This window comes from Denticeps clupeoides, unplaced genomic scaffold (assembly GCF_900700375.1).
Source record: "Denticeps clupeoides unplaced genomic scaffold, fDenClu1.1, whole genome shotgun sequence".
NCBI classification, from domain to species: domain Eukaryota; kingdom Metazoa; phylum Chordata; class Actinopteri; order Clupeiformes; family Denticipitidae; genus Denticeps; species Denticeps clupeoides.
This window is the reverse complement of record NW_021630097.1, coordinates 48,414-72,160: the sequence shown is the minus strand read 5'-3', so window position 1 is coordinate 72,160 and position 23,747 is coordinate 48,414. Positions and strand designations below refer to the sequence as shown.

Below are 23,747 nucleotides of genomic sequence, written 5' to 3'. Positions count from 1 at the left end.
GTGGCACCTCAGTGGCACCTTGGCGGGTCGGGATTCGAACTGGCAACCTTCTGAATACGGGGCCGCTTCCCAAACCGCTAGGCCACCACTGCCCCAGCTGGGTCCAATAGGGGTTTGTCATGGCATTTCTAAGTGTGTTGTTGTTCGTTTCTTAGTTTACCTCGTTGTTCATGATTTAATCGTGGTATTCTGTAAGCAGATGTGTAAGAACAACAGGTTCTGTATAATAATGCTTAATGAATAAAACCCACAGTGGCATGTTAGTGGCAGATACAGATCTTTTTTTTTATCAGGCGTTTCACATTTGTGACACAAGACAAGGTCATAAATTAATTCCAACATCTGACAGAATATGCACAGCGGTCGTTTCAACAGAAAGGACAGAAGTTCCAAATATGAAGCACAGAAAACAGAAGATTAAGCGCAGACAGGTAGGAAGTGGGTGGGGGAGGAGAAGGTTGGACAATATGGTACAAATCTCTAGAATTAAAATCGGACACAGGGACTACACAACGCCGAAGACTCTTCACCTTGATTTATCCTACTCTGGAACAAAGATACACATCTTCATTTTTCACATTTCTTTTTTTTTAAACCCACATCTAAACCGATCATGCCCACAGAACCTGTTGGTGCAGCCACATCAGGTCCAGAGATTACATCAAATACAGACATGATTCTGAGTCCAGGCATTGAAGGATTTGCCAAATGGGTTAAAATATATATATTTTCCCTCCAAAAAACATCTGATGAGATTTGATTGGCTATTACAACAAACACAGGCCCTTTTTGCTAATCACAGGTAGCAACTGAACAGCAATTTCAAGTGATTGGTCACAGTACACCATTACCAAGGTCAATGGAAGGTCGGTCTCCATTCTCTCTACACTGGCCGCCCATCCATGATTAAAACATGTTCAGTTCTTGGGTGCAGGATGTTTGGACTTAACAATTTATGTGGATTTTATTGGGTAGAATCACACCCTAAAATATCCTATTATTATTATCGTTACTATTCATACATTCTAAATCACAGTGACACGGCTTGCCAGAAAAGCCAGTGGTTTTATGCGGCTTGACAAAGCTGGAGATCTCAGTTGTGGGTCACTTTAGTACTAACATCTAAAAAATATAATATTGCAAATATGGCAAGCATGCCCTGGGCTACTTAATCTTAAACTGAATGAGCTTTGTCATAATAATAAAGTGAAATGTACTGTGCTGAATTCTTATATTTTCAGGACATAGGTGGCAACTTGAAATGTTTATTAGCCTGTAATAACCTCAATACAGCTATGTGGTTATCTGATGGCTCTTGGGGGCAGGTAGCCATTATTCCATCTGATCACATAGTTCTGTTGCGCCGGGGCTACTACTGATCTGTCAAACCTGACGGTGTCCTGAATGACTGATGCAGTGGACTTGATTCTTGTTAAATCAGCTGATCTTCATAAAAAGTGGGGAGTCTGCTATGATCTCTTTTCTTTTAATCTAGTGTTATTTGTATACTTCTGCCTCTATACAGTTTCTATACATGTATTACCGGAACATGAGTGAAACATCATTATTAATACTTTGATCCACATGGCCTCTATGAGCATTTTAATAATAGAAATTTTGTTTGAAAGCGGGAAAAACTAAAAAGGGTAAATGCTTGGCTTACTGTTCCCTGTGAATGTCTGTGGCAATTAATATAATTTTCATAGAAAAAAAATTATTTCAAAGAAAGTGTCAGGAAAAAAAAAAACTCTGTCCGAAACACACCTCTTGGACTCCAAACACTTTTGGCTCATGATATTTATACACACACACACACACACACACACACACACACACACACACACACACACACACACACACACACACACACACACAGCGACGGCAAACAAATGTGGACAAGGTCTAGCAATCTTCAATTTTAAACAACCAACAACATTCAGAGCAGCGAGTCTGGAGATCACAGTCACACTACTGCACAATCCCTGAAAACCTCAGGTCTCTTGCTGGTGTCTCCCCTGCAGGAGGTGGGAATGATTGTGAAAGGGGTTTGGAATCATCTGGGTCCTGGATGAGGGAGGAGCTTTGTCCTGTCCTTCTCAGAAAGTCCCTCAGCATGGGAAGTTGGTGGCTGTCCATGGGAAATTTTGTGAATTCGTTCAGGCCTGTATTTCCCCCCCACTTTAAACCACAAATTTAACAAATAAAATGTAACAAATAAAAATCACAGCAGTTACTTCCACGTCTGTTTCCCTGGCAACTGGCATCATCCTCAGACGACAGAAAGATGTACAGAAATTTGGAGAAGATGGATTTAAAACACTGTAGGTGACATAAAAGCACGAAACACAGTACAGTCCTACCCACACAGTACAGACACCTAGTAAGCTTAGGAAAAAGTTAAAAAAAGAAAAATAATACAGAGAATGCCCAAATGAGTGAGGAAGGGAGAGCAACGCTAAAGACTAAAACAGATATCAAAAGCGCCATGTCCTTCACACAGGAGGAAGGGTCGACAACAGAACAATCATGACAGAGAGAGATGGAGAAGAGCTGCACTCTTTTTTTTTTTTTTTCGCCAACCGATGGCTAAAATATTACAAAATATCCTATTAACATTATACACAAGTGACCAAGGCTCGGGACATATCCGTGTCACAAATTCTCAGCAAATGCCTTGTGCTTTGTACTCTCACGTTGTCAACATGTGTGTTGTGTTGCTTTGTATGATAATCCAACAGGATGACAAGGGCACTCTGGAAAATCACGCTGGCCCAAAAATAGCCTGGGAAAGGGGACCTTATCCAAAAAATAAAAATCCCTTTTATTTATATTTTTTTCCCTAAAAATAGGCACATAATGTGTGACAGGCTTCCCGCTGAGAATTTTGGGACAGATATGTGTTTGGAAACCCACCACAAGTGGCAGCTAGTTGGACGTATACACCCATGGAACGTTCCGGAAGGATTCGTGTGATGCTCTGGGGGTCTGGACGCATGCCCACGATCACAGTCACACAGAGCTGTGCATTCACTCACAGAGTCAAATGCCTGTTAGGATCTCTGACACACACACACACACACACACCTACAATACATTTTATGTATTTAACTGTCACCAAAAAAATGTAATAAATAAAAATAAAAAAAACATTTTTTTTTTGCCCAACAAGGCTGATTTGGTATCTTCACCAAATTAAAGAAAACATGAAAACATTTTATATAGATATTTATATTTTTATATATATATATTTCATTCCAACTATTTCTGTTCATGTCCTTTCTTAAAAAAAAAGGCCAAAATAAAATATATGACATGATATCCAGGTTTGACCCAAGACTGATTTGGTCATGTCCAGGTCACATCATTTGCTCTCTGCACAAAGAAACATCACCACTGAATCCAAAAAACGACGCTCTGCTCAGGGAATCTCTGTCAGTACGGATCCTCTCCCACTAGGGGGCGGCATACTGAGGGAGCACACCACCCTCTGCTTGTAACTGTGCTCTCCTGCTCTACCACTGTTCCAGGCTGCTGCTACAGTCCCATCAGGTCTCTGTGGGACCCTTCACAGCGCAGACACCTTCACAATGTTCTGAACAGAGGGGTTGGGGAGGGTGTGTCCGTCACCATCGGGCGTGGTCGCTGGGGGTGTGGGGATACTGATGATCGCCGTGGTGATCTGCCCACTCTGGCAGTTGAGGCGTGGGGGGTCATCAGGCCGCATGTTCAAACTGGAGCGGCTGGAGGAAAGAGAGAGGAAAAGAAATCAGGAAAATGTCAAAAGTATTTGCATTTACAGAGTTTATCAGACACCCTTGTTCAGAGCGACTTACAATCAGTATTTACATGGACAGTCCAAACCCATTTTAGGGTTAAGTGTCTTGCTCAGGGACACAATGGTAGTAGTTGGGGTTTAAACCTGCAACTTTGCAACTAACACCATTGAGGAAAAATAAAACTCTGCTGAAGTCTTTGGAGTCAAGCCAAAGTACACTGAAGTCTCTAACCAGACCAAATATCCCATATAACGTGCACAATATGTGGCAGTGGGGCAGTGGTGGCCTAGCGCTTAAGGAAGCGGCCCCGTAATCAGAAGGTTGCCGGTTCGAATCCCGATCCGCCAAGGTGCCACTGAGCACACACTGCTCCCCGGGCGCCTGTCATGGCTTTTGTTGTGTGTATCACTTTCGCTTTCAGTTGCAGGCACCTGCATCCACAATGTGGGTGTGTAGCTGACCACACATACATAGACTAACATACATCCCACTGCCCACTGCTCACTCAGGGTGATGGGTTAAATACAGAGGACAAATTTCACTGTGTGCACTGTGTGCTGTGCATCACGTGTGACAATCAGTTCACTTTCACTTTCATCCAATACACCAATTTGTATTGTGCAATATGTGCATATATCCACCTTGTATATATACATACATATGTTCTATGTGTACATATATATTTTTATATATAGAGATCTATATACATATATTTATATACACTCATTCATATTTTTTTCAGATAGTGTATTGTACTGTATAAAGCCATAGCCTTTCCACATGACAAAGTTTGGACAACTTAAGACAGAAGATTAAACAGTGATCTTGCAGTGCCACCTGGTGGTACATTTAAGAATTGCGGGTAAATTCTTTTATTGGCTGTGCCTCAATATACTCCTTTTCACTACAGCCTGAATGAATTAATTAGCCATAATTAATTGCCCTTAATGAAGGCAGTTGGCTGTAAGCAGTGTAGGCTTGGCTGAAAACCTTTCGGCAGGTGGTCGTCCAGAAACGGTTGCATTTATCATTTCTGTTTTTGAGGGTTTTTTTTTTTGGCGCGTGGGGTGTAATCTTTCTAGTTTTTCACCCCTTGTGTGCACTAAATGAGCCAGGCAGTCTAGTCTTGTTTGGCATGCTAATTATGTTTTTTTGTGTGCATGTGAGCATTCCTAAGGGTGTGTTCAGTGCACCTTGTGCTGAGGGGTGGGTCCCCACACTGGATGTTGATGGCGCTCAGCTCCTGCAGGCCAGAAGTGGCGGCGCTGGCGTTGGGTAGCTGGCTGCTCTTCTTCGCGCGGCGGGAGCAGCAGGTGCCCGTCAGGCCCTGGCTGGAGAGGGAGGGGCTACGGGAGGGGTAGCTCTGAAGCGCTGTCTCCAGGTAGCTCTGCTCATAGAGCTGCTCGTCCATAAACTCGTGGTTCTGCCCCAGGCAGAGAGAAGCGAATTAAGCAGGGAGACACAGACAAGAGGAAAAGCAAAAAGCAAGCTCATGTATTCATGTGACCAGTCCCAACCTCGGAGTGGCCACTCTAAGTACCAACATTAGACTGTGAGATTGCTGCATCTCTCCAGCTTCCGGCGGACTTCAAGCTAATGCCTATTAATATCACAATAGTCTGTACATATTTAAAGCCATTCCTTCCTGGACATCCTCTACACCACCTCTGTCCATCACTTCCATGTGTTAGAAGACTCAGGACCATCAAGGTCTGCAGAACAGGTCATAGCAACAGCTTTTTCCTCCAAACCATGGTGCTCATTAACAGCAGTGGATGCTCAAAAATCTCACAATAATTATAACTGATCATTTTTTTCGTCCACTACTTGTCCTTGGTAGAGTATTTCCTCCTGAAGAGGTGTGCTGCCTACAGCTAACAAGTGTCAGGAATGAATCAAGATAATTAAAAAAAATTTTTTTAAAGCACCAATACATTTTGATACTGGGGGGGTGGTGTTGTATAAAAAAACATTTATATTTCAATTCACATTTATTCTGCTAGACTGTAGAGCTGAAATGGAGTGAAAACAAGACGAGAAGCCATGTAAAAGAAGAGAAACAAAGCCAAAGCAAAGGCAGAAACAAATGGCCAAATCTCCACAGGGGGAAAAAAGTTCAAGTATTCTGGATGTTCCGTGCTCGGAACACTGAAACACTTCTGGCCTTATAGTTCTCTCTGGACGGACTTAAAGGTTACTTTTTCAATCAATTTTTTAAACTGTGAAATTGTGAAGTCATGATGAAAAACCTCGCCTGTCACTAATGACCCGATCAGTCAAGTAGCGCGGCAAAGAAGATAACTGGCAGCGGTTCAGTCCAGGACACCAAAACCCGGCTAATTTCTCCATTACGCGTACACACACACACACACACACACATGCGGAGTGTGGGCAGCGGAGATTTTGTTTGTCGCAATGAACATTAATCACTGCGTGAACCCCTTCGCACCTTGTCGGAAAGATGTATACCACCAGAACACACAACCCCACCCACACACACACACACACACTTACTCCACTTATATAACCAATCATTGGCACTGAGGTGACCTTAAAGCCTTAAAGCTACAGCTCCGATTCCACGCTGACACTTTAATTATCCCTGTTCCCACACCGACTGTGGGCCCTTTTAATTGATAGCTCTGCCCGTTAGAGCACAGGTAGTGAAATCGGATGAAGGAACAAAAAAAAAAAAAAAAAAGAAAGAAAAGAGGTAATGACTTTTTAAACCCCATTTTTGTTAGATAATGACCATTCGCATGTGCAGCCTGTTTCCCAACAGCCGCAGGGAATTCGAACCGAAACAATAACCAATCTCAGCATAAGGGCACGACGAAATGGATCCGGGAACTCATTCAGCGCTCAGTAATGGATTAAATAATGGATGCAAACATACAAGAGTGTTTATTTCCCCTCATGAGATGTAGCTCATGGCAGATTCACATCGGGAAGTCGTACAAATTTTGGAATATAAAGAACCCCCAAAAAAGAGTAGTTCTAGAACAACCCTGTTTTTGATGACTTCTCCAGCATCACATGCATATGCGTGAAATGATCAACTCTATTGATGATTAGCAGTTGAGGCATTATGAACATTTTTCAACACATAACTTAAAATGATAAATAACCACTATAATAACCACAATAAAAAAGATGGAGATGTACATTCACATCTCAAAACATTGCAATCCATTTTGGATTATGTTACATTATGTTATCTTGAATGGCATCATAAGGAGAATGATTATTACGTTTCAGGTTTGGAAAGAAAATCTACATTTCTTGTGATTTTACTTAGGATGACTTCAAATAATCGTAAAAAAAACTGTACAGAAATGGTAAAAAGGTCATTTAGTCACAATGGTACTGTTGCCTCTCAATGATCATATGGTATTATTATGAAAAAAAAACCACACCCTCACCGTAGTTTTTTCCAGACAGTGCAGTAGGTGGTGGTGTTGACTCTCCAAAAGGGACATGGTCTTGCTGAGCTTCTGCCCGTCTTCTGAACAGCTCTGCGGGGGGAAAAAACACCACACACAATAACACACACACGGCTCTACATTACGCCATCCCCACAGCACACTGTGCGCCCATCCAAATCCGCAAACACACAGTGTCCTGACACAGGCTCGCACCATCCGGCAGCAAACAGTGTTTGTGTGTTTGTGCGTGTTGCTTGCTCATTACCTGATGGGAAATGTTCATCTTGTAAGGGAGTTGCTTCACATGGAGACAAAAAAAAAAAAAAACACAAACAGAAAGCGGTTTACTAGTGTTCTGCTGGGTCCCAAACACACACACACACACACACACACACACACACACACTGCACACTACTGCTGAAGGCACGGACCGCTTGCGTTGGGACTACATGCTCCGCCTGTCTGCGCATCCCACACGTTTCACCCTCTTGCACTGATCTGAGACCAGTTTCGCTATTGAGCTGACGCTCTTAGATCAGTACACAGAAGGGCTTCACGCACCGGAGCCGGTTTCCAGGCTTGGAGCCGGATTCCACGGTGCCTCATCACGACTCGCGCTCAAAAATAGCCTGTGTGAGTCAGTGCGTGGAGTGGGCCTTGCCTCGCTTGCCTCCACCTCGCTGCCTGCTCGTGGGTGAGCGCAAAATTGACCGAGACAGGAGGCGCGCAAAACCAAGTCCAACACGTTGTGCGGGAAAAAAGGAGAGAAGTCCGTTTTTTTTTTTTGTAGCCACCAACACATGGTTTTCTTTGAAGACTTTTCGCTACCCACAGGGCAACTGCTTGGGAAATCCATACAGGAAGTGTGGCAGCTGTTACAGGAAATGTGCTACTAGAGCATCTGTTCACCTTGCAGTGGCTGGAGCCTCATGATTTGCTCAAATGGCCTCAAGGCTTCAATTCTGAAAAAAGTTCTCACTGCTTACAGCGTAAAGCCCAGCGTTATATAACGAGTTCCTAAAATAATTGATCATTTTCAGTGGTGCTTATTATACACCATATTTTAGTATTCTATAGTATGTGGTGTTATTTGTGTGCTGTATGCTTGTCACACCACCTTAAAGTAAGTCTAAAGTTATGTCTATAAATTTAATATAATATAATATTAATATACTATAATATAATGAGCCATATAAGAGTCTTTGTGCAACAGGCATATGAAGGTGAGGCAAAAACAAATGAATAAACACAGTGGAAACTAATGAGAAATCATAAAGGCTGGGGGCTAATACTGTGGCAGTTTTATTAAAATAAAGTTTTCTAATCCAGTTTGGTTAAGAAATTTGTTAGTCTTCTTTCTAATTATTTACATTTCATTTACAGCATTTATCAGACGCCCTTATCCAGAGCGACTTACAATCAGTAGTTACAGGGACAGTCCCCCCCTGGAGACACTCAGGGTTAAGTGTCTTGCTCAGGGACACAATGGTAGTAAGTGGGATTTGAACCTGGGTCTTCTGATTCACAGGCGAGTGTGTTACCCACTAGGCTACTACCACCCTGTCAATATCATGTCAATATGTCACCATTCCATACCTTAAATTTCACAAGACAAAAGTGTCACGTGTCCGAAAGTTCCTGGTACTCTGGGCCTGGTTTTTGTGTTTGCCTTGGGTTCCTGAATTCTTGATCGTGTTTATCTGTTCTTATTAGTATAAAGGCTTAATAACCGTGTCCTGTCCTCGTCTTTTACCAAGTGGTTACTGTCTAGTGTCCCCTTTCTCATTTTTGAAATCCCTGCGTCAGTGAGTTGCACATTTGCGTCCTCCCGTCCCTGCCTCACGTTCCAGGCAGAAAAGCATATACGAATACACAGAGGAGCTGGAATGTATTATTAATTAATTAATTATAGTGCCTCGGTGACTGATGTCTCAGCATCCAGCGTCCTTGGCGTGAATTGCTGGCTGCTAGAGTGATGAAAAGGCCCTCTAATTGCATGCATTGTTTTTCGTCTGCCACGTTTCTCAGCGATGGCTTTTTTTTTTTTACAGTAAAATGAAAGTCTGAGAAAGGGCTACAAAGACCTGTTAGATAAAAGGGAATAATTCACTCTGCAGTTTCTGCCTTTTATTCAAAACCTGGAAGAAAAAGATCTCTATTTTGGATACTTCCTTTTGGATACTGCCTTTTGTTTTGAATAAAGTTTTTTTGTAATTCAAATCAAGGTGGAAAGAGGCTCTTGTCTGAATTCATTATCTTTGGATTAAAGCATAACAGAGAGGCAGGAGTGCAGAAGAAGGCATTTCAATCATTACAGATTCAAGACAAAAAAAAATGTGAATACATTAAATAATGCTGAGCTTTCTTACGGCCACTGTTGGGGTGGAGATGATAAAGAGGGTGTTAACAGAAGGCTGATCACTGGACTTTCATCTGGTTTTTGTTGAGATGAGAACACATGAACACATGAGAGATGATGATCCGCTGCGTTTATGCACTTTTTTTATGCCGCATCTTTGTTCAGTCTCTTTGTCAACTCGGGGTTTAGGATCACAGCGAACAGAAAGCTGGAGAGCGCTGCGTCCGTCTGTGAAATGGAGAAGTGGGTTGTTGGGAAAACGGGCCAGAACACTGTTTATATTTCCAATCCAGGGTTCACTGTTAAGACTGGCCATTTACCACCAGGATGGATAATGTAAATTAGTTGTCACGTGAGTAAGATCATGTGTGCTATGTTCAAAGTAATTTGAACACTGCATAGTTCACATATATATTGCAAAGCAATGTTCTGTCACAAAAAAGATATGCAAGGAGGGACACAGGAACTATGTATTCATTTGCAAGGCATATAGATTGAATATTGAGAAAACTAGTAGTGCTTATGGAACAGAACACCTCAAAGTCACAGATTGAAAGTGTCTCCAGGGGGACTGTCCCCGTAACATGTAAATGTAAATACGGCGCAAGAAGGTTTGGAAAAGTTTCTAGTGGCTTCTGTCCTTGTCCTATGAATCGCCAGTAATGCCAATGACATGGAAGTACTCTCAGATCCTAAAGTGTCCTACATTGTAACCCTTGTAGTGGTGTTTAGGTCTGCGGGAGCCATTTCAGTCATCCATTTCAATGGTGCAAAATGATTATAATTTAAATCCGAAGGTGTTTAAATAAACGGTTTAACCAAAAGACAATGTATTAACTATTTTGCAATTTTGACATTTTTGAAAAAATACTGAGGAAGTAACTTGTTTGTAAAATTTTACACATTGTTAATGAACATAGATAAAATAATTGGAAGGATGTGAGGGTTCTGTCCTATGTTGGATCCCGGCTTTCCACCATCACGGTTTCCTTCCAGTACACTGCTTTCAACAGCCCACATTCTTTATTAACCTGTTCATTAACATCAGGGCCTGATGAAGGTGGGATTTGAATGAAAACACTGTGGCGAAGGGTGCGGTCCACCTGGAACAGGCCTGAGAACCATACGCTATCATAGCTAATGGGGTGGTGAAAAAATTGTGACCCTTCTTTGAGTGCCACCTCTGTAGGATATAATGGGGACTGAATTGGGGGTAATTAGAGTCAGGGGTTCTTCTGAGTGTTCGGGTGGGGGTTCACCTGCCATGTAAAAAAAAAAAAACGATTTTACATAACTGCTCTTCAGTCAAAGAGGTGGCCTGAGGAAAGCAGTATCCTTCCTACCTACCCTTGCCCAAGGGCAAATGGCAGAATCTCTTAATAAAGAGTGGTGCTGAACAATCATTTCCAGGAACTAAATAAGACCTCTGCAGGATCCAGGCATCTCGTCCCCTATACGATCGTGAATCTTTTTTTTTTTTCCCAGCATTTACAGCGAAGGTGAAAGCCCTGACATCACCAGCCTACCTGCAAAATTCAGGCACACATATTCAGCCCGAGGGGCTGTTCTAGATATTTCCAGCCACTGGACAGGCCACCAGGGCAATGCTGGAGAATGCAGAACAGTACAAGCAAGAGATCTGGCTTCAAACACAGATCAGATTTTATAGGTGTATTGTTGTATCACAGCTTATATAATTTTGGGAATGTATTTTGTTGTTTTCTATGGTGCAGCATGAGAACCTATTGGTTCACAGCGCCCTGCTGACAGTGTCACAGGTTGAGCCCAGTTCTTACCGTGAGCTCCAGCGACTCGTTCAGGAGGCCATTGCGCTTGCTGTGAAGGAACGCGCTTGAGCTGCCAGTCTTCGATATCCTCATCCGTGCCAGGCGTGCTTTCTGTAGAGAGATGCGAGCATCGGGTCAGATCGCCACTTTAGGAAAACAGAGCTGAATCTGATGGAAAAAAGCCTCACCATAGGTATGGAATGTTAAAAAAAAAATTTAATATTGCCTTTTCTTATTCAAGTGCAACAGAACAGACTTGTTGCCACGATCCAGATGTCCTGCATTTCAGAGCTTTGCAAATGAGAGGAAGGTAATAGCTTCATTGAAAACTGGTCATCTGTGATAATAACATCCCTATTGTGTCGATCTGTAGGAGCAGGACCAGAATCAAATGACACAAGAACTCCCGACCAAAGCCAGCCCATCATGTAATCTGCAGCAGAGCAGGAATACAGGAAGCTCTGGTGAGCAGCCAAATCAGCACACGACAGGCGGCAACAAAAGGGGACAGGAAATGACTGGTAGGAATGAGTGTTGCGGTGTGTGTTGTGCACTGCATTGTTCTCGCTGTTGAAAGGGACCGTCATGCTGACACTCCCTCCTCCAGCGAAGGATGGCTGCGTGTTTGTCTTCGGGACTATAAACTGACTGTCATTGTGCAAATTCCCTGTCATTTCCATGTCAAAGTAAACACAATTAAACCCCTCCACCTCCTTCTACCCATCACTCCTTTCTCTAACACCATCCATGCATCCATCCAACCCCCCTCCACATGTAGATAATGTTCAGTCATTGGAAGTCATTGGCAAGGACATTTACATTTACAGCATTTATCAGACGCCCTTATCCAGAGGGACTTACAATCCCACAATGGTAGTAAAGTGGGATTTGAACCTGGGTCTTCTGATTCATATGCGAGTGTGTTACCCACTAGGCTACTACCACTCTAGTGGAAGACTCCTGGGTAACAAACTGGCCATTTCAACCACATGACCTACAGAGTCAGAGGTTCAAACTTTTTCTAAAAACAAGTTGGTCAAGTTTACGGGAAGGTTGTGGTGGTCCCACAAAATGTAGTCATCCCAGAAAACAGCAAGGTCTCACAGAAATCATGTGGCTTGCTGAATTTGCATTAATTGTAGTGTTAACTGTCAAGATATGGTAATTATGCTACTTATCATGCTACGGTATACAAGCACAGCACGGGAATCAATTTATTTGATTAATCTACGGTATGATATTTGGTGATATGCTCCATTTCAGCATATTATTGTAATTGGTTGTCCTACTGTCACAGAGCCAAACAATAGAGAAATCTTTAAGCTACTAATACCGTGTCAAGTACTGGATTGGACAGCTTTACAACTCATTTTGTGCAAGATGTATGTTTTAGGCCTTTTGCAAATGACACGCACATTTCCCCAAGTGGTTATGTTTTTCCCCAAAAGCCAGATGACATGGCTTCTGCATTCACTCCAGGTTAAAGCCCGGAGAGGGAAGTGAGGAGCTTTGTGCATTAGTTAGGCGCGTAAAGCCCGGGGTAGTACAATTTCAGTCATACTAATATGCATTTTAAAAGCCTGTTTTCTTCTAGGTCTAATGTCATGTAAATGTAGGGAGTGCGCTTCAGTCTACTGCAGCACCTGAAGATCTGCACCTGCAGGCCTCTCCACATAAAGAACTTACTGCAAGAGAACAACCCACAGCAGCACACTGCAAGATAAGTGGTGAGGCATTTCGGTCCCACACACACACACACACACACACACAAAATAAAATCCCACCAGACACACACGTAAACAGAAGAAAAAAAACCCCAGAAGTCTGGGAATAAAGATATTTGGCCCCCGGTGAACACTTACCCCGAGGGAATGAGCACTGCATTTGCAACACACTCACACACACAGACCAACCAAAAACACACACACACACACACACACACACACACACACACTTCTGGTGCAGAACAAGCTCTTTGTGCGCTGGCAGGCCTCCGGGCTGTTTAAAGTGCCGCTCGCCTCCTGCGCTGCGGCCCTTAATGAAAGTTAGCACCGTGTGGAGTAGCCTGGCATATTTACGGGGCGCCCGCACGAGCCCGTACCGGGCGGGAAGCGAAGTTTTCATCACATCAGGCTGCGCCGAGCTAACGAGGAGAAAAGCCTTCCGCGCCACTCGGGCTGCTGCAGACGACGAGAGCGGCGGCCCGGTAGAGGGGTGCCGAGGGAAGTGTGAAACAGTACCGAGTATGAAATGAATAAATAAATAGATAAATACACATTTCAACCAGCTGTTGCTAGCAGCTCTGACAGCTTTCATAAGAGCTGGAACTGCACACGCTCAACACTGAAAATGGCACATTTAGTAGCATTTTCACATTATGTGTTCTAGCAGGTGTATACACACACATACCCACAATACACTGCTTTGCCAAGATGTTCTAATAACTATCGCTTTTTATATTCATGGGTGCTATTGGCACTGCCACTGCTTAGAGATGTGTGTACTTTTTCAGGCTGTTGGTTTGGGACCGGCAGTGTGTGGCAGAATGTGACCCGTTTCACACCCCTTGTCTTGTGAAGTGTGTGGTGAAATGTTAAAGAAATAGCACGCCAACAAGTAGGGCTGTTATACGACTGGGATACAGAAGCTCGGAAAAGACAAAACATTGCATTGTTCATCAAGAAATTGCAATGAAATTCATCCACATTTCTCCCATAGCCCCTGATTAGCTTGACCATCCACAATGTTATGTAGCATCCACATCTGTAGCACCCTCCAGATTTTTTGCAGAATGATACCTACAGTAAAAACACCACAGTTCTTTAAAAGCTCATTAAACTGCACCCCTATAGTACCTACTGCCTCCAGGGTGCCGTGAACGTGAATATGTTCAGCGGGTTAAGCGATTACATTGCTGCGATCGAGAAACGATCGAGTGGTTGCCACTCGTGTGCACCCTGCAAAGCAGACACGCTCATCCTCAAGCGTTGATGTGACGCATCGTGTGAGCGTACTGTACACATTTATGAACAGTATCAATTTATTCTGCTGTGCAAAAAAATGTGAATACCACAACTTAACATGCCATTAACACAGCGCCATTTTTATTTACTATATTCTCACATGCTTTTGCCACAGGACTTGAGGGTGGGCATGACAGCTATAAAAAATACACCAAAAAAAGGTTTAGAGTAATTAGAAATATGCAAACATTACAATATGAATATATCAACAAATGTTCATTTGATCAGTATGTAGCGTATGTATATGGAAATGATCGCTCTCTTCTGTCTGTTTTTCTATCCTATCACTCGGTCCCTGTGTCCCTCTGCCCTGCTTCTGTCCTTCAGAGAAAAACCAAATCCCCCAGTGCCGCTGAGCAGCCGGTTGGTAATGGAGGGTCTGTAGCAACACGTCCACCAAGATTAGATTATTAAATAGATTTTCGGACTACTGGGATTGTACACTTAGGGAAAAAAAACACTGCGGTCGAACAACGATGTTATCGTGGCGTGTCTTCATTCGGAGAAAATGAGGCGGATGCACATTTATTAGGATACTGTTAGCACGTTTAAAGACATCCGCACACACACTCACGCGCACACACACACACACACAGATACTAAAACACACAGAAAACCTGGGACAAATATTTGCAATACAACCGATCAGACAGACACTGCCAAAACGCAGCTGTCATTGAATGCACGTGTGTGCGCGCACACACACACACACACACACACACACACACACACACGGCAATCCCCTAGGAGGAAAGTAAAGTGCAAACACTGCTCTTTTCACAGCAGATTGCCATCACATAATGGAATCAATTTGTTACTACAGAGACCGTTTCCAACAAATACTGCAATAATTTTCGGTCACCGAGGGAGGGGAAAAAAAACGGTAAAAACATAATTCTGGATGTTCAGCCTTTCCTCTTCAATAAATGGAGAAGAGCCAGAATAAACCGGACCCCTTAATCAAACTGACACCCCTGTAACATTAAGGTCAACGATGCAGCTTTCTGCATGGATAGCAAAGTCCGCAACCGGACAAAGCGGACACGTAAAGACCCTCGATTACGTTTTCTAAAATCTAATTACAAAACCATTCTAATAGCAGTAATGAGCTCAAATGTGTCAGTTCATGTGGCGAAATATAATCAGACTAGTAATTATATAAAATCACGAGAAGAGAAATTGGCAGTGTCGCATCACTCTTCTATTTTATCGTTTTTCTCACCACTTATCAGTGTTTCTCGCGACGCCTCAACGCTCCGCTCGGCAGGGAGAGGAAAAAAAAAAACTCCATTCTGCCGAGCCGCGAGCGGGAGGGTACGGTCGTGTCACTTTGAGACTGAATCAATCCGACTCGGGGGTTGAAGTGTGAGACTTCCCCCTCCGTCTCGGAGAGAAAACGCTCCCGCAAGAGGGGAAAAGGTGTCAATTGCTTCTCTGAGGTCCGCAGCTTTACCTCGCAGGCACTCGGGAGGCCCGGAAAGCAGATTCTGAAGATGTACACCGGCAGGGAAGGTTGCGCATTCAACATAAAAGGAGCTGCTCAGGTGCGACCGCCAGAAATGGATTCTCAGAAAGAATGAAATTCTACACTTATGGGAATTGGGTAGACTCACTGAACAACTGTCAATCTCATCAACAAAACAAGGGAGAAATTCAAGGAAAGCTTTAAAGTGCCCCAAGAGCGGTCAGAACATCTTGAATGGTCCTGGTTTCAGATTCTCCATTAGGGGTGAACACCAATCCTCTGAAAGTTATGTGTGTTTTGATGCTTGTGCTGCAGACCACGTGTGGAGGTGAGATACAGGTCATATCACATAATGTGATTTATTTTATGCTCATAAGCGATTCCGTGTCCTGTGGGTGAAGTTACTCTCATCTAGGAAACCCTTCCTCAGTCACCTATGTATTCATTAACATTTACAAATAATTAATAGCCCACACGGAAACAGATAACAATGTTATAACAATGTTATATATGAGAAAAACACACACAAATCAGGAGTTCTTAGTGGCTGTCCTGGAGAGATTACATAATTCTTACAAATAATGATATCATATAGGGTCAGTTTCCCATTCATGGATAAAACATAATCCTACAATGAAAGATAAGTTCTCCATTCAAAAGCACTCCTAGTGTAAAAGTAGATGTAGTTCATGATTTGTAAACTGAACCTCAGTGCTGTGTATGTGGAGAAGAAACAGTCCCTTTAAAAAAGGTTTAAAAAAGTTAGAAAACCCTGATCTCCAGTGTCCCTTCATTCCAAAGGGACCACCAGGAAGCCCCATCACCCACTCATCATGCTTCAGGCGGCTTTAAATAAACACTTAGATAATTGAAAAGGTTCATGATCAATTTGCGAGAGAATAACAGATCCCCCTCGGCCTAATGTTTCAAAATTCGCCATTTCGATCATACGCCATAATTTCCTCGCAGCTAATCCATGCCTAATTAGCTGCTTGTAGGCCCCTCCAAACAGCTCCGCGAACATTGACGGCGAGGCAGGGGGGGAAATGGCGGCAGTCCTCAGCAGCCTGTCCTCGCTCTACGTGCGGGAAGGTTCGCAACGCGGTTTGATGGCGTGAAAATGCGTTTGTTTGCTGCGCAAGGAGAAGGAAGGTTAGCGAGCACCTCGCTGCCCCAGATGGAGGCTTAATCGTAATGGGGCCGTGAGCTGCTCACAATTAGTGGCTGATGAAGACAGATGACGGGAGGGGAGAGGACAGCACACTGCTGTCTGTCCTCGCCGTTCGCATATGGACAAGGTGTGTGTGTGTGTGTGTGTGTGTGTGTACAGCATTTTGATAACTTCTGTTCCTCGCCTCCTGCCGCTTAAACAGCGAGTAGTGACCCGTGCGGACGGCCTTGGTGGGGTTAGCGCGCCTCGGCGGGGGATCGGCGGCATGTGGGCGGATGAATGGGTGGATGTCGGTGGGTGAAAAATGGCGGTAATGACTACATCAAAACTACCTGACTCCGGAGCCACGGCGAGCGAAGGCATCAAAGCGCCCCCAGCGAGCCGGCAGCGAGCGTCCGGCGCCACTCTGAACGCGCGAGTCATTAACAGGAAGCGTGGAATGAGCCGCGGTGGGGGCGTGTTGCTGCTGGTGCCGGTCACAAAGGGAGGGTCCTGCCTCCCCCTCTTTGATCAGAGTTTCATTAAGGCGATTCCGGCATCAAAGTGACACGAGGAGAGATGGATTAGCACTGCAGGTCGGGCGCTGTTCACTGGCACGGCGGAGCGGGAACAGGGTTCACGCTGCGATTTCAGACACATTTCCTGCTGGCTGCGGACTGGGGTGGCCGTGTCGCGAACAGGCCAAAAGTGCTCTCACCTTCCCCCAAAAAACAATACAAAGCTTTTCATAGCTTGTTGGAAAAAAAAAAAGAAAATATCTGGAACTTTTTCTTGAACAATTGCGGTTGCCATATTGTCATATGTCTTTGTTTCAAAGGGATGATAACAGTTCATGAAGCATCGTTTTTTGACCAAAAAAGTAGAAGGGACATTGTCACGGGAACGTGGTGGAAGAATGGACACATTTGCACGACTATAACAAAAATGGTGGGGTGGGTTAAAACCCTTAACACAATCACAAACCAGTATATAACAAGTACACTCCATGACCTGACTCGGGCCGACACAAAGGCCATACATTTCTAACACTTCACTGATGAAAATAATCAGGAGCACAACACTGACAATAGAAAAACTTGTGAAACCGGAGTACTACCACCAACGGAGTCAGACCCTGACAGATGTGTTTGCTGATTCACATGATAAAAAAGCAAGTTAGTATTAAACTACGATTTGTAGTAATTACTAGACTAAATCTGTATAGTGCTCTACTTAGATCACGGCACCGTTTAACAAAATGTTTACAAACACACCAAAAAAAAAGTATCATACCAGCATCTTAAAATTACCATATTTTGAGAAAAATTATGGTACACACGCAACTTCCATTCTGACAGAAAATGTTCGATTTTACAGAAATTCATGGGAGAAAACAGCCAGTTAATAAAAATGTGTGGGCTTTTCTCCCATTCATTTCTGTTAAATGTCAGTCACGTATGCGTACTTCCGTAAATGCAACTCTGCCATGTAAATCCTCACTTAAACCACTCATCATTGTTTTCCATGTAAAGGCATGTGAGATGACTGCGCATAAACAAGCCAAGGATGTCTGCACAGCCAGATGAAAATAGAGATCTGTACCCTGTTGTGCTAATTAAATAACTTGATCATACATTATGGGCATACACGATCATACACTATGGGTATAAAATGATCAGACATAATGGGAAATTTGGAATTATTGATTGTACATCATAGAGAGGGTAAAATGATGGTACAAATGCGATAATTATCATATGTCTGGAAACACTGTTAGAGCCACTCTGCCCACCCCAGCTTGTTTGTGGTCATGTGACTGCATCGCTACACCTGATTGGTGAAACGATGTCATGTGGTTATTGAAAGGAATTAGATCTACTGGCGGGCCTGTCTGGCAAAAATAAAGCATATAAATAGTTTAATAAAGTAACAAGTCGAGTGTTGCCAAATGTAGCGAAGTAAAAGTACAGTTTCTTATTCTCAAATGTACTCAAGTAAAAAGTATTGCGTTATAAACCTACTCTTAGAAGTAATATTTTTTCAAAAAGCTACTCAAGTAAATGTAACTTGTTTCTACCCAAATCTGACGATTACCCTCAAAAAGCAAGTGACAGAACCGGTGATAATTCCACCTCTTACTTATTGCTGACAATGGCTGGGATAGGCTGGGACAGGCTCCATGTTCCACATAACGTTTACCTGGACATGTGGGACCTGGACATACTGTGTAGAAATGAATCTGCTATATACATATTTTGAAGTTTTCTGGACAGATGTGAGCATTGCTTACGTCGTACTCATTTTGAGCTGGCCGCTTTAGTGAAGCTCTGCACAGATGCGACTGGACAAGGTCGTCCTGAAAACAGGACGAACGAGCACAACAAACTCCACAGGAGTTCAGACACACAACCACGTCGAAAGCTGTCGAATCAAATTTGCCCCCAGGGTATTTTTCTGGGGCGTAATCTCTGGGTGTTGTTTATGGAAATGATGCAATGCTGGGGAGAACAAACCCCACATCCTTCTCAGTCTCTCTCCCTCTCTATCTCAGCTTGGTCCCCCTGCCGATAATCACAGCTTTCCTTTCTGCTCACTGCGACCTCTGGCATTTTCCAAGTGGAAGCTAAATTACAGAGCCGGTGTCCGCTGGGGTAACTAGAACTGCAGGCCAGAGCGTCTCAGTGTTTTTAAAGCGGAGTCCCACTTTGATGGAATAGCTGCCTACGGCCCAAGTGGCCTTTGTATAATCAGGAGGAGTTTTCAGCCACGGATACCTGCCTCATTTAAGAATCAGCCTCAACTAACACTAAAGGAGAGTATCTCCTAATCCTGAACAAGTCAACGAATTCACTTTCAGATTTACAGTTACTTAACAGAGCTACTACCAGGACCACAAAACATCTCCTTATATTTATCATCCTGTTTTGTGTGAGCAGGGACGGATTACGGACCGGACCAGCGGGGCCGCTGGCCAGGGGCCCTTAGCCCAAAACAATTTGCAACGCAAACAGTTTTTTTCACATTGGAGAACTTGCAATGAGTAAATCATGGGCCACTGGAATGTGAACATAATGTTATAATATATACATCTCTCTCTCTCTCTCTCTCTCTCTCTCTCTCTCTCTCTCTCTCTCTCTATATATATATATATATATATATATATATATATGCATGCATGCTTTATTTTAGTGCTTGTCACTATATATATATATATATGTGTGTGAGTGTGTGCGTGTGTGTGTGTGTGTGTGTGTGTGTGTGTGTAGTGTCAAGGACTAAAATAAAACACCTGACCACTCAATGGTGCAACTTGTTTGATTGCAGTCCGTCAGCCATTATCATGGTGTTTATGCATGCTAGATACAACTGCTCCATTTGGCAGTTGGGAACAGTGGCTCTGTTGTGCATTCTCTTTGAAAATCCCAAACTCATTTACATAAACGAGTCCAGCAAACGACCCTGGGGGCTGCACACAGGCACACAAACACACACACACACACGCACAAAACGAGGAATACAAACAATAAATGTGAATGCAAGACACGTATGCAGCACATAATGAGCTGTGCAATATAAAGTTGGACAAAAAGCTGAACAAAAAAATTGCTACAAAAATATTTGTTACTATAAAAATACAGGATATGTAATCAAGGTCTTGGAAATCCAATTTGCAGCAATATTTTAACCTCCTCCCATCGCTACTAATTAACCAATGGCTTACTTCATGGTAGGTTGTGTAATTAGCAAATCAGTAAGAGCCAAGCTGGGCCGGATGGAAAATCAGCATTGCCGGCCCTGGCATATTATCTCAACCACCCTAGAGAAGCCTCCTAAAGCATTTCTGCTCTTTCTGAGACACAGAGACCCATCCAGTCCCTATAGGCGTGATGAAGCCAGCATTAAATAGCTCTCATCATCAAACTAATCTACAGTAAAATTGACTTGTCATTTGTCTCTGAGGCTGGTTGGCCTTAGAGGGGCCAGTACAGGGCCCATGGTGATTTTACAGGCTATTAAATGAAAGTTAATTAAGCAATAACACAAGATGGAGTGTAACTACGAGTATGCGTGTGTGTGTGTATGCAAAAAAAAAAAGTAGGTGGGACATGAGTCTCAAAACCACTAGTCAATCCCCAAAGTAATATTTCTTCCTTCAGCTATGCACTATTATAACAAAGGATGCTTAAACATACACAGGAAGAAAGGTTCCACAGAAGTGGTTAGTCAGAAGATTGCTTCTATACTTTCATTGCTGCAGCGGAAGCCATTATAGAATCTGAAGAGCTTTTAAAACTGAATCATTGTCCTCCTCGAACACAATGCCATAATGAGACACAGATGTTAGATGCTGCGTGAATGTTTATGGTTAATCAGTGCCGGGCACACACACACACACACACACACACACACACACACACACACACACAGGGAAACCAGGGCTGCCAATCCAGCCTCTGTGTATGTAGTTTGAATGGCAGGAAACTTACAAACCTCAGAGGTGTGAGGTCAAGTTGCTAACCATGTCGTATGGCCCTGTTTGCTTTTACTTCAACACTTCATCTTCTTTGCTATTCATGGCATTAAACTCTCTGCCATTATTGTTCCATTATCCAGTATCGGAAGGCCCCACCCCTTCATTAATATTAAGATTTATGATTGTAAATCATTCATCTTTTAAATGAGTTCTATTAAATGAATGCATATCTCTTTGATGCAAGATAAAAATCTTCCCATAAAGCCATAACATGCATGTAGATATATGTCCAAATTACACGGACACATTTGGCAAATTTATAAAGGCCTTTGTTAACTACCCTGAAGAAGATCCTTTGGGATTGAAACCAATAAATTAACTTTCAGCGCACTGAATAACAAATCTGATTTGGAAACTTTGAGCTAGTGTGCAGATCATTTTTCTGTTTGGATTATTAGATCATGAGCTCCAAGGGCGAGAGTGTTCACTAAACTATGCAGATCCATGGCCCCGCAGGACTGGATCTGAAGAACCGGACTGGAAGATAAAGCACAGCCTATCAATAAACCCTAATTGAATTGAACTGCATAGGTGGATTAAAAACCAGGGATTCATTGCAATTCAAGGCTGTCTTCAAGAGCTGGGGAACTTTTCTAATCAAATCTAAAACCCAAATCACATTACTAAATGCAGTAAGTGGAAAACGATAAGTGCTGTTCAAACGGATTCGTTAATCTGGTAACTTCCAAGACATTAACAGATCTTTCTAATATCTCTAACTAGCAAACTAGTAGGCCCTGCAGAAATTCTGAAAAAGATCAGTTCAACCGGGACAGAATTGGAAAATATGTTCATATTAAAACATAAAAATTAACAAGAAGCTAATTACAATCCACACTGTATAACAAAAATCGTATTTTTTTTGGAATGGCAACAATTTTAATGAATGTAGTGAAGGTGAAGTCATTGCGATACACTACAGAACAGCACATGGTGCACACAACAAAATGTGTCCTCTGCTTTAACCCATCACCCTTGGTGGCACCTTGGCGCATTGGGATTCGAACCAAGTGCAGAAGGTGGAGCTCACCTGGACCTTTTGTGCACGGCGCTTGTCTGCTCTTTGGTTTTGGTGGTAGATGCGGCTGAAGTTGGAGACGATGACGGGGACCGGCAGCGCAATCACCAGCACTCCACTCAGAGAGCAGATGGAGCCAAAGATCTTTCCAGCAATCGTCTTGGGAACCATGTCTCCATAGCTGTTGGGGAAGAAGAAGTCCGAGACAACAGTGCCGGCAGTTTAATTGTTTGCTAGTAAATGGCTGTACAAGAAGACAGTTACTGATCGTTAACTGCACAGCAATCTAGGCTACAGAGATTAATGAGAGCGCATGAGTTAAAGGGCAGATGGTCATAAATTACAGTCGACTCATCAGTGGGGAACAAGCCACAGGTACCAGGGGGACACTTCTGCATATACGGTTTCACAGCAGTCAGACCCTAATGTTCAAAGAACCGTTCAAAATAACCCAGACGCAGCGAAGACTATATTAACATTCAGCTGCTGAGAAGCAAGGACCACCTGACCATAAGCCAGAGGACGATTGATTTGGCCAAAAAACAAACACAGAAAAAAAAAAGTAATTTAGTGTGGCGCAAACTGGAATATTTGGAGGACACAATGCAATCATACTGGCACTTCAGAGAAGGACAACACTATTAGACCTGCATATTAGACGCTCCCAGCCTGTGTGGAGGCCACATGGTCTCAGCCCTGAGACTAGGGGAGAATAAAGAAAGTTAAAAGTCCCTGGGAGAGACAGACGTGGCGGGTAACCGAAGTTTCGTTCCGAAAGTAATCGCCCGCAATTTGTTCTCTGAGGCAGACAGGGCCTTCACAGAGCCATGTCACCCGAGAGACGGTGAGAAATTAAACTACGCTGGTAGGGGAGAGGAAGGAGAGGTCCATCTTCTCTCTGTGCATTAAAAACGAATTCCCTGTTTTAATTAAGACCACCACAGACCCTTTCATGTAGCCTGAGTGGAGTCTCAGTGTTCTATTAAAATTGTGTTATAAACTGGACATGTACCGCACAGACCCTGAGCAGGATCTGACAGCAAAGATATATTTTAGCATTTGAAATGGTATTGCAGCCATTATTTCCATTAACCATTACATTAGTTGTCTTTATAAATGGGAAAAGAGGATAAAAAAGCTGCCTCGGTGTTTTTCGTTGCACACACTGTAAGCCTTTATGGGATATTAAGTGCAAATCTTTCATTATATT

At 43.1% G+C, this 23,747-nt stretch overlaps 1 protein-coding gene across 1 annotated transcript; it reads right to left on the bottom strand.

Annotated features, from left to right (window-relative positions):
• Positions 1 to 260: 260 nt before the first annotated feature.
• Positions 261 to 22,719, bottom strand: LOC114783501 (potassium voltage-gated channel subfamily D member 3-like). Its single transcript, XM_028968963.1, has 6 exons — positions 22,550 to 22,719; positions 11,357 to 11,458; positions 7,467 to 7,499; positions 7,199 to 7,291; positions 4,970 to 5,199; positions 261 to 3,740 (listed from the first exon to the last, which is right to left on the bottom strand). The coding sequence occupies exons 1-6, from the start codon at positions 22,706 to 22,708 to the stop codon at positions 3,566 to 3,568; spliced, it is 792 nt and encodes a 263-aa protein (XP_028824796.1). The 5' UTR covers positions 22,709 to 22,719; the 3' UTR covers positions 261 to 3,565.
• Between the last annotated feature and the right edge of the window lie 1,028 nt (positions 22,720 to 23,747).